Source organism: Triticum dicoccoides, chromosome 7A, assembly GCF_002162155.2.
Source record: "Triticum dicoccoides isolate Atlit2015 ecotype Zavitan chromosome 7A, WEW_v2.0, whole genome shotgun sequence".
NCBI lineage: Eukaryota > Viridiplantae > Streptophyta > Magnoliopsida > Poales > Poaceae > Triticum > Triticum dicoccoides.
In genome coordinates this window covers 605785821-605813388 of record NC_041392.1, presented here as the reverse complement: position 1 = coordinate 605813388, position 27568 = coordinate 605785821, and the positions used below count along the sequence as shown (strand labels likewise).

Sequence of the window (27568 nt, the reverse complement as noted above, 5' to 3'; positions counted from 1 at the left end):
GGTGGCTGCTCTGGCACGGAGAACACGATGCGGATGCTGTGCTCGGACCTGGCAAAGGCTTGGGGGAGCACACGCACGTTTTGTTGGTCTGGCCGCAGCGCTGTCGCAGGCCGTGGTGGAGCTGCACGTGACGACGGCGGCGGCGCTTTTAGGGCGGAGGTAGGCCGGATCCGGCGGAGCTGCGTGGCCGGCGGCGGGAGATGCTCCTGTGACCGGTAGGCTGACTGGTGGGCTCTGCTCTTCGCAGCCTCCGTCCACATGTCAGATTGATACTACTTTTTCTTTAGCTGCAGATTGATACTCTGCTGCCGCGGAGTGCGGACCTGTTTTCAGAGCCACCCAAAACGGACGTATAGTATTTTTTTCCACGTATGTTTTCTTTTCTTTGAAAAACTTTCAACCTATTCATCTTCAATCATGGTAAGGTAGGACAACAGACACTAAAAATAATAAAAATTATATCCAGATCCGTAGACCACCTAGTAATGACTACAAACACTGAAGCGAGCTGAAGGCGCGCCGCTGTCATCGCCCCTCCCTCACCGGAGCCGGGCAAACCTTATTGTAGTAGACAGTCGGGAAGTTGTCGTGCTAAGGTCCCATAGAACCAACACATCAGAATAGCAACCGACGCGGATGAAGAGTGTGGATCAAAAGGATCCAACCTGAAGACACACGAACGAAGACGAACGACGAACAGATCCGAGCAAATCCACTAAAGAAAGGTCCGCCGGAGACACAGCTCCACACGCCCATCGATGATGCTACACGCCTGACCGGAACGGGGACTAGACGTGGAGACCTTTATTCCATCTTCAGGGAGTCACAGCCGTCTCGCCTTTCTGAGCAGGACACAAACCCTAACAAAACTCAAAAAAAGATATGAAAACAAAGCCCTCCCACCGGCAAGGGCCGAGATCAACTCTGCCTCCATGGCCCTAAGGCCACTGGAGACGGGACAGACCGGCGCCGGCGCTGGTGGGAGACAAAGAACCCTAGTTTTCGGGAGGCGGCGCTACGTTGGAGGCGGCTCCATGTATGTTTTCAACGTGTGATGCGAGAATCGGTCTTTCGAATATGTAAACTTTCGTCTGCAATGCAAACAGATTCGAACATAATTCATATAGAGACGGGATTCATACAAACAGACAAAAAATTGATACTAGCACAAATACCCGTGCACTGCAATGAAAGAGTAATTTGACATGTTCAGTTGATGTCCAGCAATGCAGCAATCACAATTAGCGGGCTTAAAATGCTGATTAATAGTGTAGTGGCTCACTTTTTATCTTTAAACACCAATTTGGCAGTCTATTTACATGCAGCAAGATTTTTTTTAATTAGGGTTTATTGAAACGTCATCAAAATGGTAAAAAAAACTTTTTTGCATGATAATACATGTCTCCTTTTATATCATAATAATAAAGACATAGTAGAAAGCACGTAAACACAGACCTGACAAAGGTGAAGAAAAAAAATAGTAAAATGCTAGCCTTTGTATAAAGAAACGCCAGCTAAGAAATAAAATTACAATCAAGACCGAAGAATATGACCTGTATTCCTCGGCTAGTTTCCTAGCAAATCTTTTAATGCTTGTGTTAATTTCTTTCTCATTTACTTGATGGATTCTCTCTCTAACTCACTCCCAACTCAAAATTCTTCTAAACCTTTTAATAGTTTATGTTTCTGTCACTCCATTAATCCATCATAAGCAAATTTATCACATATTACAATACCCTACAACATGAGTCTCATATCGTGCACGCAAACGGTGGGCACCATATGACAATACCATAATAACATATAACTAAAATAAACCATGGCATATCACAATTAATCTATAGGACAAAAAGAAACTACTCAAAAATAATAATGGCGAAACAAATCATTGGATAATAATAGCATAAAAATCATGTTCAAGTAAGGATTACAACGGGTTACGAGAGAGTAGACCGTTGAATAGAGGAGGAGGAAGATGTTGATAAAGCCGCTGAAATTGATGAAGAAATAGCGGCGACGATGGTTCCCCCAGCGGCACTCTGGGACCACCGGAAGAGAGGTGGAGAGAGGCCCTCGTCCTTCTTCTCCTTTCTTGGCCTCTCCCCTAGATGGGGAGAAGTTCTCCCTCTGGTCCTTTGTCTCCATGGCTCCCTCCCTATGAGATTGGATCTAATATCTATATGTTTCTCTTTGTTTCGATACTTTGTTAGGCCCGTCACCGTTTCTTTTATAGCCGGGGATCCATAACTCCAATTGGACTGATTTTGTTACACGGTTTTTTTTATTTTAGGATATTTTCTTGCGGAAAAAGTAGAGCATGAACCGACTTAAGGAGCACCCAGACGGGTCCACCATGCGTCCGGAGGGGGTCTGTGTGGGCTGGTCGTCTGGAGCCTGTGGGACTCCCCTTTGGTCCATCTTCTAGCTATGGAAGTTTTTTGGTTCATAATTTTTTTTAAAAAAAAATCAGTGCAATCTGACTCTGTGATTTTTTACCTATATTTCACAAAACATTAGAAAATATGAACTGTCCTTTGACGCTGGATTAATAGGCTAGTCCAAATAAAATTAAAATAATTTATTGCCAAAAATATGTATAAATGTAGCATAAAACAAATAGAAATTACAAATGCGTGGGAGACGTATCACCCCACCTTTCAAGTGACACAATATCCATCGCTATCATAAAAAAACACCATCTCACCCCATCTCTGCAGAACCTGCAGCTTGCCCCTATCTCCTAGTTGTAGCACATGACACAGTAGTAGAGAGAGGCTAGGTGTTTGTGTGGCTGAAGGGATTCGGGTGTGGGGTAGCTTGAAGGGGTAGTAGTGGCAACAGGCCGCCGACGGTAGCAGTGGAAGCTGAGAAGAAGAAAAGGCGATAAGGAGATGAGTCGATGGGGGTTTTATGTGGTGGCTTTGCTTTGGTCTCGAGAAGATAAGGTCGGCGAGATAACGATGGGGAGGCTGGAAAGCGATGGCCCATGGGACTACATGAAAAGCGAGTTGCTCGCACAAAATGAGCGGCCAAAATCTTAGCCGCCCGTAAGAAATCAATTACCTTTTAAATTTTATTATTTAAAACATGTAGATATGATAAGTATACGATCGTTAGGTAAGTACATATGAAAAAACGAACATTTTTATGGCGTTTTAGTTGATGCAAGGATGATGATATTTTTCATAAGCATGTCAATTTTCACTAAGACAGATTTTGCCATAGTTGCTCATTAAATTTGCTATTCTCAAGAAACATAAATTGCTCCAAAAAAATTTCGTTTTGCTATGGTCACCTACCTGACGTTCGGTAGTTATCAGCGTTCTAAAATACATTACTTTCTCTGTTTCATAATTTTTATTGTGGTTTTAGTTGTTTTCATGGTAATCAGATGCCTAAGCATAGTCCCTGCTACGTAGAGTAGAAGGTTTGTGGCACCACTGATCCCATTTTCTATGTAGGCCCTTATACCTTGCCCCATATTACTATCGCGTACCACCATCGCAGTCCCACACACTCGGGAAAGAGAGGCGGGGCCAACGTCGACGGCGGCATAGCTCCGGCGAGCGGCGGCCGGCATTGTCCTTGCGATCCACGCGCTCACGGGGGAAATTTCACCACCCACGCCCTTCCGCTCCCCGGCAGCAGCGCGGCACCACAATTCACAAACCCCTACTCTACACCCCCAGAGCAGGCGGCGTCTTCCCCCTCCGCCTCCATGCCGTCCCCGTCCTCCTCCTCCTCCCCCCACCGGAAGCTTCTCCACTCCGTAATCCCCTCTCCCAACTCAAAATCCACCCCGATTCCGCCCTTCTACTCCCCTCCTCACAGCGTCTCCGTTTCAGTTGATTTGCTGGGCGGTGCAGCGGTGCCGGATGTCGGAGTCGCCGTGCCGGCTCGCGGTCTCCCTCAAGGGCCCCTCGGACCCCGCCGCGTCCTCGGCCCTGCGCGTGTCCGGTAACGTAGCTGTCCCCCGACACTGTTCCTACCTTCCTTTCTCCGGCTTACATTTGGTTCGGTCCCCAATTGTGTGAACTGATGCAGTTTCGGACACTGGAGTCGGGAGCAAGCTGGAGGAGTTCCTGGAGCTGGATGCCCTGGCGCGCGAGACCCCCGTGGAGAAATGGGGTATGTGATCACCTGCTCGTGCACAAGAATTTTGTTTCATGATGCTAATCTTGTCAACCTGCATGGAAAGTTCAGTTCTAATGTATTGGAAATGTCCCTAGTTAGTAACAATGTCAGTAAGTTCCCTCCTGGGTTCCATCTTCAGTTATAGCCGGTTAGAGCATGCGTGAGAGATATGGAGATGATCAGGTGCTCATGCCATCAACATTTGCTTGTTACTCGCCACCATTTCCTATAAAAAATATCACCACCTTTGAAATGAATATGATAGATGGATCTAGAAATGAATATGGTATCCATACTACTTTCAACTTTCAAGTCGGTATTCAGATGTGCCAACTGAGATGTGACATGTGATTTCTTTCAGATATTCATTTGGTTTTGTCTTGGCAATATTTCTTGTTCTTAGGTTCAGCTTTCTCTGTCTGACACAGCTTCTCTTTATCTGCAGATGGTACCCTCGTAATCACAACTACTGGTACGCTATCTGTTTCCTCGATGCATTACACTTCTTCACTGTTCCTTTTCACTTATACACCATTTCGTGCTGTATGTTAGAATCTCAGTTCTTTTGTGTACATTGGTGGTCAGTTATTTTGTAAATACTGGCCGCACACGTTCTAAAACGGCATCCAGAAGGGAATGGAAGGGGCACAAATATGTTTTGCAGAGAAGGTTTTATTTGGTTAGTGATATTGTGATATCAGGAAAGCCGCTGATGGGTTCTTGTCTTTCTCCATTTTGTAGGAATCAATGATAAAGCTATTTATCATTATCGATTTAATCTTCATGAAAGCGTATCTTCAAGTACAAGATTCAGCAAGATGGCTACCACATACAAGAATAATGCAAAATTCAGGCAGGCCATCTCTTGTCAGTTTGATATCATCCATCATATACCAGGGTCAGTTGAATCATATATGCCTTTTCTCAAAGCAGTGGAACTGAAGTATGCCTTTGCCTTTCAAATGACGCTGATATTGATGACTTCGTATTATGGCTGGTTGGTTTTGCACGCAAGGTATGCCTTGCTTAATGTTTATGTTTATCTTTTTTTTTACCACATTTATGGTCAACGTTAGGAAGGGGAGCCTTGGCGCAGTGGTAAAGCTGCTGCCTTTTGACCATGAGGTCACGGGTTCAAGTCCTGGAAACAGCCTCTTACAGAAATGTAGGGAAAGGCTGCGTACTATAGACCCAAAGTGGTCGGACCCTTCCCCGGACCCTGCGCAAACGGAAGCTACATGCACCGGGCTGCCCTTTTTTTTATGGTCAACGTTAGCCAGTAGTTTAGCCTTGTGATATGTAATCCCTGTCAATATAAGAACCCCGATCATGAATTTCTAATAAATACTTGCTGAAGAAAGTAACTCAAACATGGCATAATTGTTAATGTGTGTGGTATTTCATTGATGGTGGCTCATATATTATCCGACTTACCCATTTTCACATTCACCTATGCAGATAGACGTGCTAAGAGCAGCTGTAAGTATTCTGTACTGCTATATTTTCACAACATATATCTATACATTTCATATGATTTCCTTGCCACTGTTAGTATCCATCTTCTCATCAATCACATCCCAAATTTTTTCCTTCCGCATCCCCTTTAATCTTAAGCCATTGCATCCACAACTCAAAGTGCCCAGTGCCTACATATCGCAATGACTATACGGATATGTATATAGTACCACTAATAATGCTGTTTATTACCCCACAAAAGAAATGCTGTTTATTATGGGCATGTTAAATTTTAGTCTTTCTTGTTCGAAGGACTATCTTACTCAAATTGCATTCTAGCTTATGAGTCATGGGTGGTCTTTTATTTGTCGAAAATGTCATGTTCTATACGGTACAATGAGAAACACCAAAAGTACATAACCCTAGCATTAGGAGGTTCCCGTAGATGTAGAAAGTTCTCAACGAGCTTCAGGTGAAAAAGTATGGATACATTTGCCAAAATTCACATACGTTTGATCTTGGTAATGACAAGACATAATCAATGAAAATCGGATTGACCACAAACAGATTTGCATTGTGTATACTTATGTCCATGCTTTTTGCATATGCGGAACCTGCTAGCATATGAAGATCTACTGATTTCTGCACTGAAACCGATATCCCTGCTGATTAAATAGAGATATACTTATACCAGCAATAATTCCATTTTTTTCCAAGTATGTGTCTTGTTTAACTGAAGAATAAGTTTATAATAGATAAGCATATGTGATGTCTTTAGCCTGACCTCTTGAGTGGTTGTGGCATACTTTTAGTTTTTGTTGAACATCCAGTTGGCATGAAATTGTAGCATCTCTCTGTTCTTGCCTCTTCCTTCTTAGCCTGACCTCTTGAGTGCTTGTTTGGTTATCTTATGTGTACTTACTCAGAACTTAGCAATTGAGCTCTCCATTGAGCAAACAATAAGTGCTGGATCAAGAAATGTTTTTCTGCCAAATGAATCTGATGATACCCATCTTTCTATTGCCACATCAAGTATTGAGCGGCTAGTTTCTGGTCTTGAAGATTATGCACTCTCACATGGGAACACATGTGACAAGTGTGATGCATGTTGTATGAATAGGTAAAACTTTCACTGTTCAATGTGATATGGCTGCTAGACATATTTTCATGGAGGATGCCAACATTGTTTTGCTCAAATTGCCCATACATGATTCATGATTGGCGTTCTCAAATCACCCTACTATTACCTAAACGCGTCTAGAGTAGAATTGCGCTATTTTTGTTCTTATCCTCCTAAAAAGAGCACACCTCTGTTATATTCTGTTTGTAATTATTTTAGGACTCCTTCCTCCTTTTTTCAGTTTCATAGTTAATATGTATATATGTGATATCTTGGCTTTCAAAAAAAGGGCAACCTGGTGCATGTAGCTCCCGCTTGCGCAGGGTCCATCCAGGGAAGGGTCCGACCACTTTGGGTCTATAGTACGCAGCCTTTCCCTACATTTCTGTAAGAGGCTGTTTCCAGGACTTGAACCCATGACCTCATGGTCACAAGGCAACAGCTTTACCACTGCGCCAAGGCTCCCCTTCGATATCTTGGCTTTCAGTAGTACTTATTTATCACTAGAGCGCATCTTTATTTTTTCCCTTGCACTTAGATCTAGAAGGAATGATATGCTTGGAGATCTTTCATTTGCCTTCTATTTGCATTTCATATTTGATCCGCCTTGTTAAGCAGATCACTCAGTTCCGTCATTGTGAATTCATGCTCATGTACATTTTTTTTCAGTATCAGATAGAAATAGGAAAAACAATTGAGAATTAGTACTGAAAATTGCCTTACAGTGACTGATTCGTAGATGTATGTGTCAAACATATTTATAGTTGAAAGCATACATATTTGTACACTGGAAGTCTTCAAAACGTTGCGTTTGAGCTATATCTACTGATCTAGACCTTGTTGTTTTCAGTTGTGTATGAGAAAAAACCATTTATGTTGGCCCACAACATCCGGCACTGGACTGGATTGTTACATTCGTTGCCCACACCCAAGCATGGTCACTTTCAGGCTTCTGTTATGGATGTGCTTGGCTCCTAATTCCTAACCTTGCTGTTACCTAGTCTGTAGTCATTATATTCAACCCTTGGCATATTAATGGATAGCACATGCATATTATTTAATTCTGGTATGATGAATTCTTCATATTGCTGTTCTGACATATTAGACATAATCTCTAAGTTTATTCTTCTGCTTTCTGATTCTCATGTCAGAGATCGTCTGAAGGCCGGAACTGGATCTGCCAAGAATTCAGACAGAAGAAGAGATAAAGGGCTACTTGTTGAAATAGCCATAATGGTTGCGCATACTGCATCTGATCTGAGTTGCTGGATGGTTAATTGTTCATCTACTCAGGTTTACATCAAACCATTGAGTTACAGAATCTCACTTTGCAATTACATACTTGCATTTTACTACTCATGACATCTCATGTTTATGGTGATATCATGATTCAACTGAGCTCATTGCTTCTGATGGACGGTGAATGGCCTATTGCAGGTTTTGCATTTTCAGGACTTCATACCCTGCCCCATTTCACAGTCATCCTTCAATGTGCTCATGAGTATGGACTGGCAAAGCTTCGGTTTCAAGTTAAAAGGAGGTTTCATGGATGACGAAGGAAATGCTGTGCTTGAGTGGGATAACCTGACATTTGCTCGTGTTGATATTGCCATTCACACTTACCATGGAATATATCCAGCCATCGTTTTGTGCATACTTTCATTTTCTATTGATTGTTTGGGCGTGGATATTCACCATGGGTTCTTCCCAAGTGTTTTTCTCTAGCTATCCTTGACTTGCTTTAGCTACAGTACAAGAATGGCAGAGATCTGAACCAGATAAATATGTTGTGAGGAAGGCACTTAAGCTTGCATTGCATAACCTGAAAGCAGATCATGCTGGAGAGTTTATCAGTTGTCATGGAAAGAAGGTATGTGTTACATGTTTCTGCTAACTAACATAATTGTGAAGACTTTCATTTCTCATGTACCTTCAGCCTGTTATAATTTTTCAACTGAAGAAATATTATTGTTAGTTGGACGAGAGCATTGTCTAAGGTGCAAATTGACTAAAGATGTTATACTGTCATCAGATATCTAAGGTGCAAATTGTCTTAAACCTGTGCAAATAACAATGCAAACCAACCTCGTAGTCTTTCAGAGGAGCAAACTGATCTTATGGTTACAGTTTTTAACAGAAACAAAAAAAACCTTAGTAAGCATTATATATTTCATATACTACATGGTCTGGAAAATATGCAGCACCATAAGCTCTGCTTCTCCAACATGTTTCATTGCAATTGTTCAGCTCCACTGCTACAGTACCACATAACTTCAGCGCTGCAATTTTCCACGCAAAAGAATAGTATTAAGCGGGCCTTGTTGGTAGAACAGTATTGTTCCTAACGTTATTGTGAATTGACTTCCCTTTACATGAAAATAAGCGTAAGCACCAGTCTGGTTCATCTTGATAATGAGCTCTGAAAAATAGAACCACGTTCCACAACTGCCAAGCAGGTCCTCGGCTACTCTTGCAGTAGGTATCACCAGGACATGGTTTACAGTGGCAGCTAACTACACTTCCCTTCATACTGATGTATTTCATTCATCCCCGAAAGAAATTGCTAATGCCATTCCGGTTCATCTTGGTAATACTGTTCACTAACCACTACTGTATCATATTTACAGGCTACCTACAACTTCCTAGTACTGTTCACTAACCACTACCATTTGCTGCACTTCGCTACCTGAACTGACAACAAGCATTGTGGTAACACGCTGTTCATGCCATTCCAGATCCTCGAATACGTCCCCGACCTCGCGCAGTCGATCGCCGGCCTGATCTCGTCGTCCAACGACCGAGAGTTCCGAGACGAATGCGCCGCACTCCTCGGGCTGGGCTCCGGTCAAGACGTCTCGGAAGGGGCGGTCAGGTCCTGCATCAGCGACAAGATGGCCCGCATCATAGAGATGGGCGACGGCAAGGAGAAAGCCGACGACAGCGCGCCGCCGCCCTACCTGTTCGAGTGCGAGAAGCTGGATGAAGACAGCCCGCTGCTGGACGAAGAGGATGGAGACGAGGACATGATTTTTGATTTCTAGCATCGTAGTCAACTAGGAGTATGATATGACAGCCCTGCTAGATAAGTTTATATACGCTGATGACAAGTGTCGCTGCTTCCTTCTCCCGTATGCAAAATGTATAAACATCACGTATATGTCGTACTAGATGTTACCATGTTTTGCATGAATTTGGTTAAATTCAAACAGATTTGACCTGGATCCAAGCCAAAATTTGGCACAAATCTCCCATTGTTTTAGATGGAAAAAACACGGAATCTTCCCGGAAATTCCACGGAGATTATTCCCCCGTGGGAAGGCAGCGGTGGGCGGATGCGTGTGGGTGTGCCCGAGCCGAACCCGCGTTTCGCTTTACAGCATGTGAAGAAGGCTCCGCTCGCGCACCGCTTGACCGGTCCTCCTCCCACACCCACGCACGCACGGAACCTAGCCATCAGCCCAGCCCACCCCACCGACCGGGTCGCTCCCCCCTCCCCCCACCCAGAAATCCCCAACCCAGGCGGCGAGCGACGACCATGGAGCCCGTCGGCGGCGGCGGGGGCGCGTCCTCGGCGGCGGAGCGGTACCGCGCGGAGGCGGCGCGGGCGTTCCAGCACTACCTGGACCGGGCGGCGCCGCACACGGCGGGGCGGTGGGCGGGCACGCTGCTGGCCGCCGCCGTCTACGCGCTGCGGGTCTACTACGTGCAGGGCTTCTACGTCGTCTCCTACGGCCTCGGCATCTACCTCCTCAACCTCCTCATCGGCTTCCTCTCCCCCATGGTCGACCCGGAGCTCGAGGCGCTCGACCAGGCCGGCCCCGCGCTCCCCACCCGCGGCAACGACGAGTTCAAGCCATTCATCCGCCGCCTCCCCGAGTTCAAGTTCTGGTATATCCGTCTCTTCTGCTGCCCCCTTCTCGTCTCCGGCCCCCTTTGATTTTATTGCGTGAAATTGGTGCTGAATTCGAGATCAGATGCAATATCCTTCTCGAGACCCAGATTTGATCGAGCAGCACGCTTTTTTTTTCCGGCAGTTTCGCAAGATTCGCCTGCCAGCAAGTGGGCTCACCAACAACCCATTTGTAAATGGGTGGATAGCTGGAACATGTATACAGCCTTGCTAATTCATGTGCCCTGCCAGCTCCTACGTTCTCTTAGAAATGCGATGCACTCATTTTGTTGACCTGCTTGAGGGGTTTCTTTTCATAGTCGGAGCCACTTGCTGACAAAATTTTGTAGTGCAATGGCTTAGGACTGCATAGTCTCTAGGTGAACTCTTGCATTTATGTGCAATTGAACCTTTGTAGTGCAGCGACTCAAGGTTGCATATTCTGGAAAGGATATGTTGCATTTTCTAGGCCATCTCTTGCACTTTTGTTCAAGTTCCATCTTGCTAACTGCTGTTACTTCCCTATGAAGAGCTGTTAACCTTCCATTTTGTAAAAAAAAACAAAAAAAAAAACTCCTTGTCAAGTCATTGTGTTGTTCTTTCGGTGGTAGCCTTAGTGTTGTATGCATGGTTCAGAAGTTCAGATGGGATTCTACAATCAATCTCTTTCCAATTTGCAAATAGCATATGTTAACTCCGTCTGCCGCATTGCTTTTCAAGCCACTGTGATGTTCTTTCAGTGGCATTTAGTCGGCTGTTGTATGGGTCAGAAGCTCGGATGGGATTGTACAGACAATCTCTTTCCAGTTACTTTGCAAATGTAGTACAGATTAAGTTTAAGAACTGCTTCTGTAGCATCATTGCTTTTCCCCAGCAAGCTCAGTGAAAAGATGCATTGGCTGCTATTGGTGCACATGAGGAGTAACATTTTTCTATGAAATAACTATTCTGTAGTGAATTGTACTGCTAGAGTAACATTTTTCTATGAAATAACTATTGTGTAGTGAATTTTACTACTGTAGATCAGATGGCATGGAATAAGCACTAGTCTAAAAAAGATTTTTGTTTTCTGGTGCCTATGGGTTCTTGGCCTTTGTTTATCTGTTATGTTGTGTGCTGTGCAAATGTACAAAAACCACACTAACCTACTGCTGCTATTTTCAGGTATGCCATCACAAAAGCCTTCTGTGTTGCTTTTGTGATGACATTCTTCTCGGTATTCGATGTTCCTGTCTTCTGGCCAATCCTACTCTGCTACTGGATTGTGCTCTTTGTCCTGACAATGAAGCGGCAGATTTTACATATGGTCAAATACAAGTATGTCCCATTCAGCATGGGGAAGCAGGTACGAGTCTGCTGCTGGTTGGAAGAGAATTAGTTTTTCAGCGGTTTTAAACTTAAGTAGATTGTGCTTTCTGCAAGATCTCTGAAACATTGGTGCAAAATTGTTTCATGCCCATTCAGTCATTACAGGTTTAATGCTCATTGATCATTGATGCACAGTTACCACTTATCAGTCTCACTTGTACGCCTTGGGGCAATCAGAATAGAACCCTGTGAATGCTTCCTGATTGAACTTTCCATTTACTTTGATCTAGAGTAAAATATATCTGTTTAGGAGCTCAGGAGCTAGCATGTTGTTCTTGCCTGGTCATATGATGCATTATATCGGTCTACGTCCACCATGGATTAGCAAGCTTTTTAACATCATAGCAGCATATTCTCCCTAGGATCTGCACTTCAAAAGTTAGCGAATTTACCATATTTCGGCTTACTAATCTTTCGCTTGCGATTTGCAATGCAGAAGTACGGAGGAAAGAAAGGCCCATCAACCAGTGGATCCAAAGATTGAGGCATGATGTGTCAAATCCCTGTGTCGCTCTTCTGCGAGGCGACGGATAATCAGATGATCGTGCTGGCATGGTGGTTTTATTAGTACAACCTACTGACAGTGAATGTACAAACTAGTAACTCTTTCATTGGTTGGTGATACCTTGTTCTGCGTAGTAGATCAGTAGTAGCTTCTTTACGCTGATCATTTGTCACGTCTTCTGTTGTAGTACTGTGAGAGTGCGCAATGCAAATCAAAACCATTGGGACTCGTGCAACTCTTGTTGCTACCACCTACACCTAGTACTCCATTTCCTGGAGGATCTCTGCAATTTGCTTCTGCAACACTTGATTTCGGCGACTTTTCTTATATGTTCATATTTTTGCTGTTCAAATATATGCAAAGTTCAGATTTGGTCCATCAGCTCCAATACCGGGCGACTTCTCTTTTTTCTTGAGGCCCAATACCTGACAACACCATCGATCGTTGGAAAACTGGGCAATGTTGGTCGCGCTCCTGGTGCGAAGTGATTTTATTGATGAAATTTGGCACGGCTACTTTGATTCAAAGGCATTTAGCAGAATTTGTGGAGGATTTGGATCCTTGGAGTTTTCCCTATGTTTGTCGTTATTTGATTCGCTGGATTGAAATCCAAGGGGCTTTTACTTGGGATTCTTTTGCACTCGTATCTTGGAGAAAAATTTGCATCCACTCAAACCACTTGGTGGAATTTCCTTTGCTTTTTCCTGTGCTGTCAAACGTTCATCTGAATTCATGTAGTTTTATTATTTCATAGGATTCAAGAGGACAAGACACTCTAATCCTACTTTATTTTTCCTATTCATGTGTTTTTGAGAATTCTTCCGAGCCCTACTCTCTTTTGCTTCCTCACGTGTCAGTTGACAATCCAAGCTGATTTGTCCTACTAGATCGTGTGCAATGCATATATCAAAACCGATGTGCCTTGTGCAACAATTTTTACCACTTCTCCATTTCAGAGGTTGGCTGGTGCAACAATCGTTGGTACTCCTTCATCATTTTCATGGCGTTTCTCTGCTACTATTCACATTTGTTACGCTTGACTAATGATGACATCTCGCTGGGAAAACGCAGTATGTGTTGTAGTATATCTGAAAATCGTAGATTAACCACTCTATATAGCTTATTGGCTCACGTAACAAACAAGAACATAAGATCGTGAATAAAAGGAAAACAATGGAGCTACCGATTGGTTAGTAAACCAGAAGAAAATCCAGTTCCTTGTTTCTCGGAGTGCTTTTTTCTTATGACACAGGCGGAGAAGTAACCCTAGCTGACATGTCTATCCGTCTCCTCGCCGAGCAAAGCCCGTGCGACACCGACGGGGGCGGGGAGGCCTAGATCGAGGACCTTCTCTGAGACGTTGGAGGGTTGTTGTAAAACGTCAACGAGATGTGTGCTCGAGTGTCAGCCTTTGTCAGGCGGTGCACGACATCGGCGTTGGTGAAGCCGACGTCGGTCGGAGGAATCTAGCGTGGAGGCCTTCACCAGTGACCCAATCTGGTCGAATCATCATAGAAGAGGGCTTCGGTGCATAGTTCTGAACGGCGGCGAGTTCAACATCAGATCCAGACCTATCGTACAACGGCATGGGTGTTTTGTTTCAGATCTTCTTTAGAGAATCTTTGTATGTGGTTTAGGGCAGTGAAGCGACAACATTGCCCCAGGGTAGGAATGATATTCTCTATGTGGGTGGAAGGCATGTTTTTTCGCTGGAGGAGGGCCCTATTCCCCGTTTCATTGGTGTGCTTTTTCGCTGGTGGAGCGTGTGTGGAGCTATATATTTGGCAGGTCTTTTGAGTTCCAGACGGTTTAGGTATCCGGTGGATCTATCTGGATTTGGCCAGCTTCCGTGGTACTCAGAGATTGTACAACCCCTTATCGACATCCTTTTCTCCGAGGTGTCGATTTGCTTTGCAAATTGCAACCGTTAGCGTTTCCTAGTCTGCATCAACGACTTCCCGACCGCTGCTTCTACATGCTCATGGATTTCAAAAAGTTAGGATCGTCGATGCGGAGGCCCAGAGGCAGCATCAAGCTATGCTCACGACATGCCGCCGATGGATGCGAGACGAATAAGACATTGTCTCCCCCAAGATTTTGTAAGGGTGTCTTTTTATAAGGACCGGTGATACTTAATATATGATTTTATGTCTTTCTCAAACTAACAATAATAATATAGAACCATATATGTATTATAAAATACTTTCTCCATTCCAAAATAAACGTCATGATTTTAGTTCAAGAAACTAAAACCACTACACTTACTTTAGAACGAAAGGAGTAGTGATCACAACAAACACATGATACACCTACTTACTAGACGACCAACATGATAGAGTTGTAACAAACCCTAGTTGTTAATTAATCACAAGATCTAAATGTAATTACTTCCATGAATCACATAATTCTTGTTCACCCCCATGCGTTTCAAAGTACTCCCTCTGTCTCATAATATAAGAGCATTTTTGACACTACACTAGTGTAAAAAACGCTCTTATATTATGAGACGGAGGGAGTAAGTGTCATGGTCTTAGTTCAAAACCATGACACTTATTTTTGAACGGTGGGAGTAGTCATTACAAGATAGAAAATGAGTCATCAACTCTCTAAAAAAAGAGTCAAATACTTGTGTGCTTTTTTGTGAAGGGTGAAATAGTATTAGAAGAGAGAGAACGAGTTTTTTTTGCATGACAGGGAAAAAGAGGTTTATATTTTGGTACCCACTAAAATTACAGAAATTTCAGAAGTTTGGTGATTTTTTAATCATATTTTGTAGTTATAAGAAATTGATAGAATATAAAGTGAGTGGAATTTGGCGTTCCGTATGTGAGGAGGAGTGGAATTTGGTGCTAGGAGTTGCTGTTGCAAAGCAAAAGAGCAGTCATGAGTGCGGTCGGGGGCGAGCAGCCTGTGATGTGAGGCCGTAGTCTGACAGCTCGACCCCACCTGTCAACCAAACGACCGGCTCTGTTTATCTCGCCCGTGGACTCTCCCTCTCGGAGGCTGCGTAGTGGAACGACTAAACAGATCTGCCCTCTCTCTCTCTCGTCCGCGGCGATACGATCCGAGATGGCGATGAGGGCGTGGAGGAGGAGCGCGGCGGCGAGGGCCCCGGCGCACCTGTGCCTGTGGCTGGCGCTCGTCGCCGCCACCCTGGTGCTCGCCCAGGTGCTCATCCACCTCGTCCGTCTCCCGCGAACCCCTCCTCTTTACTTTCCGCCGCTCCCCCCTCTCGCTCCTCCGTGCGCCAATCTGATCGTTCCTCTGCTACGATTGCTCGCTGATATCTGTTTGCCGCGGATCGGGGCGGATTAGATGTGTTTGGGGTTGCTGGTCTGTTAGGGTTTGATCTGGTGTCTGTGTATGGATGCGTGCTTACAATTTTCTTTGTGGTTTCCAGGGTAAGAAGTCGAACCTGTCGGAGGTGACGCACAAGGTCTACTTCGACATTGAGATCGACGGCAAGCCCGCAGGTCTGTGCTGAACCCGTGGCAACAGATTTATTTTCAGATCAGCGCGATGTATCATCTCAGTATGGGGCGGACAGTAGACTGCTACTGATACAACCGATATCGCATGCCTGATTCCTGGCCCTAGCCTAGAAAGCCCGGTTTGTAGTTACGCGTCGAGTGATTACTTTTGCTTAGGATCGTTTAGAGGCTGAATTTTCATGTTTAGATGCCTGCACTGCACCTAATCATGTTTTATGTTTAGTGAGAAAAATATTCACTGGTGTGCTTCTTAATAGTTTGATTGATCCGTTGGCATTTAAATTGATTCTGAATTTTCATAGGTCGGGTTGTCATGGGACTTTTCGGCAAGGCTGTTCCTAAAACCGCAGGTATCATCTCCTTGCTGTTCGAGTTAAAAACCATGTACTCATCTATTGGATGACAGAAATGCTAATGGCTTGATATCTTTTGTCCTACAGAGAACTTCAGAGCACTCTGCACAGGTATGCTTCCCTACCACTTATGCTGTTTTTTGTATGTTACAAGCGTTATGCTGTCTACTTGTTTAAGTTTTTGGATGATTAGTCTGATGGCAAGGCTGGCCATTGGAATAAAAAATTGCTCTATTTAATCACAGTTGCTTTGTTACTTTGGCTCACATCTTCAAGTAATTTAGCCTATCAAGGCTTCCGCAGAAAGTCAAAACATAACTGCACAGTGAAATTATATAACTAATTTGATGCATGCTATGCTTGTAACATGGCAAAGCTGTGCTTACCTTTTTCCTTGAAGAGAAGGAAGCTACCTGTATTGTTTCCTCATTATTTCAAATCCAAGTTTACCATTCTAGACACAAGAACGTAGAGAGAATGGTGACAGCCTGTTTGCCTGCAAAGTTTTGGGGATGATCTGTTTAAATTCCAAGCTCCCTCGAGCATAATTGAAGTGTTCTATGTTGTAAGCTCAAGGAGTAGCCCTGTGTGCATAATTTTGATTGTTCATCCCTTGCTCTACCATACAAGTGCTAAATATGAATGTCTATATGAAAAAAAGAGAAGAAATGAAGTAACTGGTTGAGTTCGTAGTTGTCTAGTGCCTAGTCTAATATGTCAAAGTATATTTTGCTTCATGAACAAAAAGGTGGATAACTGTCGTTACACTTCATATTCCACCATAGAGTATTACGAAGGCCTATCATTATTTACTGCATATATCATTGTATTCAGAATATCTGCTTTACTAGTACTACAGTCTGTATTGTAGCTTCTCTCTATGATATCTGCTAGTGGTTGCTGACCATGCCCCACTTAATTGTCATACAGGAGAGAAAGGCATGGGCAACAGCGGCAAGCCTCTCCACTACAAGGGGAGTTCGTTCCACAGAATTATCCCCAGCTTCATGATCCAAGGAGGTGACTTCACTCTTGGCGATGGAAGGGGCGGTGAATCAATCTACGGCACAAAGTTCGCCGATGAGAACTTCAAGCTCAAGCACACTGGACCAGGTAATGATCCGTGTTTCTTGAAATCCAGTTCCAACTGCAAGTGCTACGGTAGAAAGATAGGCCGGGTTAAGATGTCCTCCTTTTTCATTGACTGGTTGTCGGTGCAGGCTACCTTTCCATGGCCAATGCTGGGAGAGATACCAATGGATCCCAGTTCTTCATCACCACTGTAACCACGAGCTGGTAATTTTCATGATTCTTTGTGATTGCAGCATTTTGCGCTGAATCTTTCTGTTCTGCTGGAACTCTATTGTTGATGATATACACTCTGTATTCTAGGTTGGATGGCAAGCACGTCGTGTTCGGCAAGGTGTTGTCTGGAATGGACGTGGTCTACAAGGTTGAGGCCGAGGGCAAGCAGAACGGGACGCCAAAGAGCAAGGTTGTCATCGCCGACAGCGGAGAAGTGCCGCTGTGATGAGACCTGAAATGGCCTCTGGTGGAAAGCTACGGTGACTAGTTTTCATTGTAGAACCGTTATTGTCGGGACTGTTTTCGTGTACTTCCGTGTGAATTTAGACGGCAAAGTTTTTTCTCTTACTATAAAAAAGTATAATAACTTGCTTACTCATGATATGGTTGGCAACTTTGAAGTGCTCTTATTATTTTTTTTTCTTGGATGTTTTGCTGGGTTATTTGCCTTGGAGAAAGTGCTGATATGCGCCTTTTGATTTGAACGATTATCGATCGTCAGCAAACAAATATTCTCGCTTAGTACTGCAAGTGTAGCGGCCGATACCTCCCGCCTGGTGATTGTTTTTTTATGAGGACCAATCTCACAGTAGTTTTATACTTGAAAATCTTTAAAGAAACATTTCTGGCTTTACGCTTTAAAAGGTCTGAAAACTGTTGGAAGCACTACCCTATGACCTTTGTGTCGACGAAGCTCCACCACTGCCCGGTAGAGGAGAATCTCCAACAAACCTCCACCACCATAGACCACAGTAGTATTCTTTTTCCCTGGCAGAAAAAGAAATATTCTTTGTTAAAAAAGAGAAAGAAATATTCTCTTACAATCCTATTTATTTTTCTTATACGATAATAATCATACGATTGGTACTATGAATATATGTATATAAAAAGTAAACAGAGTCCGTGGTTTTAAGAAATAGTAGGAAAAGAAAAGGAGTTATGCAAAGACACGGCGAGCAACCCTAGAAGCCGCATCTTCCACTCAACCAATATATTTTTCTTTCATCTAGTACTCCCTCCATTCCCTTATCTAGTGCGTATTAGTTTTTTGCTAGAATTCCACAATGTAGTGCGCGTGAGCTACATTGGACAGCAATTACCCTCAGCTGTTCACAGGAGATGCAACCACATCCACATGCATGCGTACAGAGTGTGTGCAGGCAGGGCTATTGTGGTCCAAAAGTACAAGTCCACGTCATGCCTTGGTTTTGGAGCTGCAAACCATGCGCACTACATATTGAACCAGAGGGAGTATATCATATAAAAAAAAGGAGGAATCCTACAATCAGCATCAGGGCCGCTGGCTCCAGATCGGACGGTGGAGCGGGCAGAGCCGCGCGCCCAGGGGGCCTAATAATTGGCGTCCCCCCATCCGCCCCCGAGCCGCCCCCAACCCCCGTCCCGTCAAACGCAAAGAAGACAAGCGCAGCAAGTAGGGTTAGGAGAGCGGGCGGCGGCGGCGGCGGCGGCGGAAAGCGAGAGCTCCAGCGGGCCGTCGGGAGGGAACCACCCTCGTCGTCGGAGATGACGGGCAAGGCGAAGCCGAAGAAGCACACGGCCAAGGAGATCGCGGCTAAGATCGACGCGGCGACGACCAACCGCGGCGGGGGCAAGGCCGGGCAGAAGGACCGGCTCGGGCAGGAGAAGGGCGGCCACGCCAAGATGGAGTGCCCGCTCTGCAAGGTGACGGCCCCCGACGTCAAGTCGATGCAGATCCACCACGAGGCGCGCCACCCCAAGCTCCCCTTCGACCCCGAGAAGATCAACAACCTGCACGGCTCCACCGCCGCGGCTCCCGCGGCGGCGGCCGCCGTCGCCTCCACCTCCAAGCCCAAGCCCGGCGTCCGCGGCAGCCTCAAGAAGACGGGGTAATCTAAACCCCCCATACCCTACCTTGCATCCAAACCCCTCTATGGTCGGTCGTCCGCTCCGATCTACTATGGTCGTCGCCTGCATCTGCTGTCTTAAGTTTACTATATGCTGCCGCTGATGCTGCTGCTGCTCTAAAATATTGATGCTGTTGCTGCTGCTGATGCGTGTGGTGTGTCGTGTGCTAGACGCGTGATTTTTTTTTACCTGTACACATGAGGCCGTGTGGCCTCATTGCCATGTTTAATTACCTGTCGCTACTCTAAGATGCTGGCAAATTGTTTGCTGATGTTAATGTCTAGTGGCGCTCGAGAGATCTGAAAGATCTGCTGTCGATCCAGTTCCTCCAATTGGCGGCTAAAGTGCATGAATCGGGGATTTGCGCTTGAGTTTCTTATCCCGCCGTAAGAAGTATTTTACCTCGTCGATTCTCGGCTATTGATGAAGCTGTCCCTTTTTAGCAAGGGAGCAACATCGTTTCCATACACAACTCCATGCTTTAGAATGCTCAACTCTCCTTTTTCTTCCTGCCATTCGGTTACTTATGCCATGTTCATTAAGCATCATGGATCGATCGGTCAGAATTGGTCTCCTGGGAGTATTCTCAATATTCCTGGTGGTATCACTGGCAGCCTTGCTGCCCCCAGTTTGATGATGAATGAATTTGCCATTGCAGCGATGAACAGAAATGAGGCCTCCACAGCTTCAAGCGCCTCTTCTAAGTCTCTGTTTGCCGTCGCAATGGATTGTTATGACTACTGTCTCGTTTGATCGGTCGATCGTTTTAAGATATTTGGTTGTCTTGTAATCGGATATATTATGCGCTCCAGAACATCTGAGATGAACTAAACTGAGCCTAAATAACTGGTTGCTGTCAATTTGCTTGGTACCGTCTTAGAGTGTGGCAACTGATGTTGGGGGATAATCACCTCAACTGAACGCTGCCCTTTATAACAATGAATAGTCTGGTTTTGTCGATGCACTTTTGTTATTGCATTGCCCCACTGAAGAGGCATTGCAATGATGTGATATTATGATATGCTTGAAGCACGCCTAGTGACTTTGATGGCATGGAATCTTTGATGCTTCAAGCAATGGTGAGAAGTACTTTATTAACATTCCCGCAGTTCATTTTGATTGCATGGAATTGATGCTGAAATTATTGTCAGCCATGAAACTAGTAAATTGTTACCTGGAGGTCGAAGGTCCATTCATTGGTGTGACTTTTCTTCTCTAAGTTTGGTTTTGGCTTTTTAAAATGAGCTTAATATTCAGTGTTAACCTCACTGTAACTGCATCATAGCTCACTTATGTTTTGTATAGTATGTCCGTTTAACTGGAATCAGTACGCCGGAATTCCCTTTGGCGTAACCAGTGCTGCTTAAGGGCCATGTTTGCAGAGCATAAATATTGTATGAATTGTGTAAGTGCAATTGCATATGCATTAGGTGGCTGAAAACATTTTACGTTTCAGCTGCCTTTGGCATCCAATGGCTGCGTTTTCTTCTCCCTCACCACGCCGCCGCTTCCTCCCTCACGCACCCCATTTCTTGTGAGGTTATGGCGAGCCCTTGCTGGTGGTGCCGCAGCCTGTCGCTAGAAACTGTAGGTAAAATAACATGGCCAAGTACTACCAAACTGTAGGAAAAATAACATTTCCAAGTACTACCACCGTTCACAAATATATGGAAGAACAAACACACTAAAATTTGTCTATATACAAGCAAAGGGGGTAAAACATAAGCAGTTGGGCAACACAAGATTGTTTTGTAACCGTGCCAACAATTTACACAACAGTGGAAGGCAGATACAACAGAAGCAAAGTAAGAACACTCCAGCGGCCTGATGTGCCAAAGAATTTGGAACTCCTACTTTGATTTTTCCCACTTATGCACTGAGCTCCAGACATAATTGCTTCGCAAGTATGGCATTACGAAAATCAACGAAGAACAGTTTGTTTGTACTGTATTGCAGAGTCAGATCCCAGACAGTAATAGAGGCTGCTGAAGCAGAAGATAAAATGCAAGTTAAGACCAGCAATCATGGCAGCCATATGCCAATTAAGCAATTACGATGATAACTAATGAACTATTAACAAGTTGGGTTCGATGAATTAATTACCTTTGATCACTGAAGCTGTTCCTTGACCCATGAAGACAACTGTTGAAACTGAACTATCATCGCACATCGTTAGCATCTTCTGCGGCTGCTAGGAGAACGATAATTGCGACACATTTCCATTCCAGCTTATGTTGAGGGTATTTGGGTATGAGATGTAACTTAATCCAATGGTAGGGAAGGTAAATACAATCTTTCTGATACTAATATACAACGTAATTCTGCTGCTGCTGTTCTGGAAAAATAACAGAGTCATCTCTCCTCCGAGTCTTAGGTATCAATTGAGCTGGAATTTTCCTGTCTCTTGGGAGCTGGCGCATCCTCCACCTCCACCAGAAGAGGATTCAGATAACCAGACATCAGTATTCTCTGCGCCTCATTGTAACGGGCCCAAGTAACCAGGTATAGACCAGCAATGATGAAGACTCCTCCAATGAGGCTGCAGGTAAGGTGGGCATTTAGTTCTGCATAAATTCGTGGGAATTCTATAGCAGGCAAACTAATAAAGAAACATCAAATTTCAGTAACGGCATCCATGGAAAACAACATCAGCTCCAAGCACCATCACCATTACGGTGGTATTGAAAGAGTACCAAGCTCAACTGATAAACACAATGCGAAATGACCAATTCGAATGACCGGAAACTAACAACTCATGATGTCACAGTGTTAAAATAGCAGATAGGGTATAGTGTTGGTTGGTCCATACCTTCCTAGATAGATTGGGGTACCAAGAAAAAGAGTTGAGAGGATGGTAGAGCATGCTGGTTGGAGCGGATTGTAGAGGGCGACCAGAGATGGTCCAAGAATTTTGTTCGCCCAAGTCATGATTGCGTAGTTGAGACAAGATGCAACAACTCCCTGTTGGCGCAAGCAAGAAATGTGGTTAGAACAAGCACATCTTAGCATGGTCATCCACAGGCAGCAGCCATGGATATTATTCAGATACTCACAGCATATAGAACGGCTATGATTTCGGTCCCTGTCAGCGCCCACTCATGGAGCCCGTTGGTTGCAAATACCCCAGTCAACACCATGAAGATGGTGGCAAATGAATAAGAATAGGCTGTCAAGGATAAGCTCGCGGGATATTTTACTAACACCGGGGCCTGGAATCAGTCACGGCAGAAAAGGACACAAATTCAGATATAGTTCTCATTAAGAGCAAACAACCCAATCTGCATTACCTGTATGACAAGATAAGCCCCCATGAGGAAGCAGTTGCCTAAGAGGCACAGGACACCAAGGTTCCAGGTTCCAAAACTGAACTGGAGCGTGGCTGGCGTCAGCCACTGAGCAGGATAGGAACTGCCGCTCCACGACGCGTCGGCGCCGTCCAGCGCATTGGCGCCTCCGAGGCCGATCAGGGAGGGGCCTCGGTAGAAGACCATGAGGACGGCGCCGAAGACGCACACGGCCGTGCCGACCACCTTGAAGAGGCCGTCTCTGGTGAAGACGTTGATCACTTCGACACTGGAATAAGAACATTTTGGTTCAGCATTTGATCAGAATCCAGAAGTGTATCCAGGGCAATGGGACATTTCGGGGTTTGTTACGGTTCAGTTTGGCATTTTGCATCCAAGGCGATGTCAGAACTCTGAAACGTGTATGTGCATCCGTTGATTGATTGGTTGCTCACCCGACGATTGCGGCGAGGAGGAAGGTGAAGACGGGTATGGCGGGCTGGAACGCGGCGGCGTAGGAGGCGTTGGTGAAGCCGAGGCCGAGCAGGAAGAGGAGCTGGTTCCCGAAGATCCTGCACGCCGTCAGAATGTGACTCTTATTGCTCCATCGGGCATCAGCAGTAGCAGCAGCAGCATGAGGAGGAGGAGGAGGAGTGGGGGAATTACCCGGTGAATCCAAGCAGCGCGAAGGAGCCGAGCAGCTGCGGGGTGACGGGGCGCCGCACCCTCCTGCGGGAAATTCAGAATCCGCACCCGAATAGCGTCTAGTCAAATTCGATGTCAATTGGTCTAGAACTCTAGATCAGAGCAGCCATGGGCATGGGGATGATAGTGCGACGTACCTCTCTCGGAAGTAGGCGGCGGGGGCGAGGAGGGCGAGCGCGACGAGGTCGCGGTAGACGCAGAAGACGATCTGGTTCATGCCGACGTTGAGCACGGACTTGGTGAGGACGTGGTAGCCGCCGTAGGCGAGCTGCGTGAAGGCCATGCCCGCGTGCGCCCGCCACGCCTTGTCCTCCCACAGCCGCAGCCGGTCGCGCCCGCTCATCCCCCACATCGACGACGACCACCGCTGCAGCATCGTCGGCTCCGTCCCCATCCTCTCTCCACGCCGGCCGCTAGGCGCTACTGCTACCGCGGGAGCCTAGCTGGCTGAGCTCGGAGAAAGATCTCTCTCTCTATCTCACCTGGACTTTTCTGCGATGGACGGCGATGTCACCGGCCCCTGATTGTGGTGTCTGCCTCTGCGGCTCTGCCGGCCGTCGTGTGTCGGACTTATTGGGGAAAGGCTGCGGTGGCTTCTGGCTCCACGCAACCATACGGAGTAAGGAATGTAGACACTGTGCCGGTTGGCGTGAGCTGCCCCGTTTGCTCGGGGAACGACTGAAGGAAATCCGCTGGATTTCTTGTGCTGGCTGGCTGGTTGCCGTCGCTGTGGTTTCGCCGGCGGGATGTCTCCCGTTTTGCGGTGGCTTTCGGGCACGTGCCATCACCGTTCCGTCAACGCGCGCAAGTACGTACGCAACCACCATGCACTATTCGGAGGGAGACCTCACCGGAGCTGTCGTACTGACAGTGGCGAGCCGTCACTTTGCTTCCATCTCAGGCGTACACCAGCAAAGTGAGCTGTCGTTCCGGTTCCACATCGTAGGCATGAGGAGAAACTTCAACGTGCTAACCCAAACGGACGTGTGTTTTGTCTGTTTGAATTGGTATGTCTGCCTCCTTTTGTGTTTGGATCAGCAGTCCGTCCAACGCTCGGATTCATTTTCATCCTCACGGCCGGTTTGCGGGCATTTTAAAGTTTTTTTTGCAACATATCAATAAAATTGCGCTCAAGTCAGTATAATTCAAACAAAATATAAATATTTCATAATTTCACAACCAGATAAAATCTCATAGTTTATAAGCTAAATAAAATTTACATTGTCTCAAATATATGTTGTGGTAAAAACATTGTTCAATTTGGGTCAAGCTTTATTACAAACTTCTTATAAAAATTGGAGCTTCTCTCAAAAAAAGCCTCGTGGTTTTGATAGGCAAACGTGTTCCCCTTGTGGGCGAAACGTAATCGCTGCCTCTTTTCGCCTTGTATTTTCTTCCACGGGCAACATGAAACCATAGGATATCCGTGCTGAAATTTAAACTTACTAGTAGAATGCCCGTGCGTTGCTACGGGCAATGGATACATTTTTTGCTGGTTGCATATATAAATATTTTAGTGGTTCAACACCTGTCGTGTACTTACAATTCTTATACACATCAACTGGTATTGTTGAACTTTTTTACAACACCATATCCACACCCAGCCGCTACTATCACAGTAGGTACGTTGCTACTTAGTAAACAAATAAATAATAATCATTTTAACTCTACAACATACCGTAAATTTATTGTTAATGATGGGGAATCTACTTGATTTTTGCTTGTTTGGTGGCATGGGGCCACCCCTTTATGTTCTTCCTTCCCTCTTCTTTTTTCCTTTTGTGGCAATTCTGAGATAACTATTTATCATCTTGCCTACTTTGGTTGCCATTTGGCCTTTCGTCGCTCCCTTTCTCATGCAGATTTGGAACAGTGGCATCAGCTTGCTTCCACTTTCCCCTCGCTCTCGGAGACTTCAGATTCGGTGGTCTAACCTCATTCCTCCTCGGGGTGTTTTATTGGTGAAGTCGCTTTACCGCAAGCTCATTTCGGGTTCTATTACTCTGAAGTTCAAGGGTGTTTGGAGGGCTTGTGTTCTGCTTGAAATCTATATCTTCCTTTGGCAAGCTATTTGTGGAAAGCTCCATGCTGCTGCGTCTTGGGATCAAATTCGGAAGCGTAATGTTCGGGTTGCAGCAACATACTCTCTTTGTTCTCAGCCAGAAGATTCTAACCATATTTTATCTTCTTATGATTTTGCGGTCCTGTCGTGGAGCTGTACTCGGCGGTCTCCATCTAGTTTCGCTCAGTTATTACTTCTTGTCAGTTCTTTGTTTGGGCAGTTGTGGCGTGTTTTCTGGCCTGACTTTGCTGCAGTCATTTGGGCTCTCTGGATGACCCAAAATAAGTTTACCATTGAACATGTGTTCCCTTCGAAATCAGTTGACATTATTTTTAAATCTCTTAAAGCCTTTGATTAAGACCTGCGATGTGGACGCCACAGATATGCTTATCTCACGCGCCAGGGCTATGGCGATCTCTCTATCTCCAAGGGCGCAACCTTAAGCAATCGTCAGGTTGTCTTTAGCTACCTTCTAGTTTTGGTACCCGGTTGTGGCCTGTGTGCCTAAAGTTGAACTTGGTCTATTGGGTTGTGCTTGTTGTTGTGCTGCCGTGGCATTTGATTGTATGGGTGTGACAATGTTGTGAACCTTCTATGGCTTTATTTGTAAAGTTGGGCAATGGTCTTTTCTCTAAAAAGAAGTGTTTACCATTGATTTGATAGCACCCAAACTATTCTTTTAAACGATATATCTCTGCAACCCTATACAAGAAATAAAGGCATTTCTTTGCAAATGGAACTAAATCCCAAGGAATATTTTTCTGCAAAGATACTTTAGAACATTGTAACATAATAGCGACAAATAACTTTGATATGCTCCTTGCTTCTGTATGATTAAAATATCCACCTTTCAAATGAGAACGGGTGTCCCCACCACCATTGCTGACCACAAACTCCTATTCGTAATATTGCTAAGAGTAGTAAAGATTACATGAACCCATCCTAGCAGTTAGTAAAGAGTAGTAAAGAAATAGTCCGATGTAAAAGGAAATATTGCAGAGGGGCATTGATGCATGTAACCCATTCCTTGCGCTTCCGACAACAGGAGGTGGAGCCTGTGGAAACACACAGAAGGATCAACCCAAAAACATGATGCAACCCAATCCAATGTAAGGGAGAGGGAAAGTGGCACTCCAACTCTGAAAAAAGACCTCCTTTCTAGAATTCACCTACACTCACCATCGTTGTTCGCTCGCCAAAGAAGGGCTCGGCGTGGACTCGCCGTTTCCATTCGCGCGTTCGGCACGCCCATCCCCACAGTTGTGGTCGACTACATCATACAACACCATCAAGACCGATCTCAAACAATATTGGTCTTGTCCTCTGTGATGCCACTGCCCTAGCGCATGCCAGACATGTCCTACTATCGGTTTCAGGACACCGGCGATGACCTCCAAGAGGAGGAGCACAAGTCCGGCTCCAAGGCCTCATGGCAATAACCGCCAGACCACTGGTTTCACAAAGAGAAGCAATGGTAGCACCGGCGGATGAGGTTAGAGCATCTCCAATAAACAGTTCATATGTAAAAATAACCAACTTTTGGATCTTTTGAGGCAAAAAACAGCTCTCCAACATATGGTCTATATGCAAAAAAGAATTACATCTCCGCCTTCAGATGATGCAAAATTCAACACCTCGAGGTGCAAATTTACATCTCCGAAGGCAGGAGATGTAAAAACCGCGACTGCGCGCCAACGCCCAACCGCTCTTCATTTCCTTTCCCCCCTCCCACTTCTTCCTCCCGCTCGCCGCCACCCCACCACAGCTCCCGTCACGGCCGCCACCCCGCCGCAGCTCCCCGACGCTGGCCCGCCGTATATCCAGCCACCCACCGCCGATTCCACCCCGCCTGGGCCGCAGCCTACCGCCGTGCCGCCCATCGCGTCCGCCTTCGCCCAGCCCCGACCCCGTCCGCCTCCGCCTCCGGTCCGGCCTTCGCCCGGCCCCGCCCGCACCGCACGCCGCCGTCTGCCCTCGCCCACACCGCATGCCGCCGCCCCGCTCTGTCCG

The 27568-nt window shown here is 45.5% G+C and overlaps 5 protein-coding genes across 7 annotated transcripts; 4 read left to right on the top strand and 1 right to left on the bottom strand.

The window, feature by feature from the left end:
- The first annotated feature begins 3481 nt into the window (after nucleotides 1–3481).
- On the top strand, nucleotides 3482–9930 carry LOC119330341 (type 2 DNA topoisomerase 6 subunit B-like). Its single transcript, XM_037603449.1, has 12 exons — nucleotides 3482–3769; nucleotides 3846–3957; nucleotides 4045–4128; nucleotides 4580–4606; nucleotides 4876–4987; nucleotides 5068–5149; nucleotides 5593–5613; nucleotides 6516–6709; nucleotides 7861–8002; nucleotides 8147–8340; nucleotides 8459–8579; nucleotides 9445–9930. The coding sequence occupies exons 1-12, from the start codon at nucleotides 3719–3721 to the stop codon at nucleotides 9748–9750; spliced, it is 1446 nt and encodes a 481-aa protein (XP_037459346.1). The 5' UTR covers nucleotides 3482–3718; the 3' UTR covers nucleotides 9751–9930.
- A 275-nt stretch (nucleotides 9931–10205) lies between these two features.
- Nucleotides 10206–12838, top strand: LOC119329984 (protein RER1A-like). Its single transcript, XM_037603090.1, has 3 exons — nucleotides 10206–10597; nucleotides 11763–11943; nucleotides 12403–12838. The coding sequence occupies exons 1-3, from the start codon at nucleotides 10245–10247 to the stop codon at nucleotides 12448–12450; spliced, it is 582 nt and encodes a 193-aa protein (XP_037458987.1). The 5' UTR covers nucleotides 10206–10244; the 3' UTR covers nucleotides 12451–12838.
- A 2622-nt stretch (nucleotides 12839–15460) lies between these two features.
- Nucleotides 15461–18041, top strand: LOC119328969 (peptidyl-prolyl cis-trans isomerase CYP19-4-like). Of its 2 annotated transcripts, none has more exons than XM_037601953.1 (7): nucleotides 15461–15654; nucleotides 15872–15944; nucleotides 16265–16312; nucleotides 16403–16426; nucleotides 17246–17428; nucleotides 17536–17611; nucleotides 17708–18041. In XM_037601953.1, exons 1-7 carry the CDS (start codon nucleotides 15541–15543, stop codon nucleotides 17844–17846), a joined length of 657 nt encoding a protein of 218 aa, XP_037457850.1. In that variant the 5' UTR covers nucleotides 15461–15540; the 3' UTR covers nucleotides 17847–18041. The 2 variants fall into 2 exon arrangements, with proteins under 2 accessions (XP_037457850.1, XP_037457851.1); XM_037601954.1 differs by having other exon boundaries at nucleotides 15462–15639.
- Nucleotides 18042–18985: 944 nt separating this feature from the next.
- On the top strand, nucleotides 18986–20545 carry LOC119327968 (protein METHYLENE BLUE SENSITIVITY 2-like). The gene is made up of 2 exons (XM_037601020.1): nucleotides 18986–19488; nucleotides 20166–20545. Exons 1-2 carry the CDS (start codon nucleotides 19145–19147, stop codon nucleotides 20179–20181), a joined length of 360 nt encoding a protein of 119 aa, XP_037456917.1. The 5' UTR covers nucleotides 18986–19144; the 3' UTR covers nucleotides 20182–20545.
- A 583-nt stretch (nucleotides 20546–21128) lies between these two features.
- LOC119330473 (WAT1-related protein At3g45870-like) lies at nucleotides 21129–24062 on the bottom strand. 2 transcript variants are annotated; one of them, XM_037603577.1, is made up of 8 exons: nucleotides 23634–24062; nucleotides 23458–23520; nucleotides 23247–23363; nucleotides 22795–23080; nucleotides 22561–22716; nucleotides 22317–22468; nucleotides 21611–22046; nucleotides 21129–21492 (listed from the first exon to the last, which is right to left on the bottom strand). In XM_037603577.1, exons 1-7 carry the CDS (start codon nucleotides 23888–23890, stop codon nucleotides 21878–21880), a joined length of 1200 nt encoding a protein of 399 aa, XP_037459474.1. In that variant the 5' UTR covers nucleotides 23891–24062; the 3' UTR covers nucleotides 21129–21492; nucleotides 21611–21877. The 2 variants fall into 2 exon arrangements, with proteins under 2 accessions (XP_037459474.1, XP_037459475.1); XM_037603578.1 differs by having other exon boundaries at nucleotides 21129–21489.
- Nucleotides 24063–27568: the final 3506 nt, after the last annotated feature.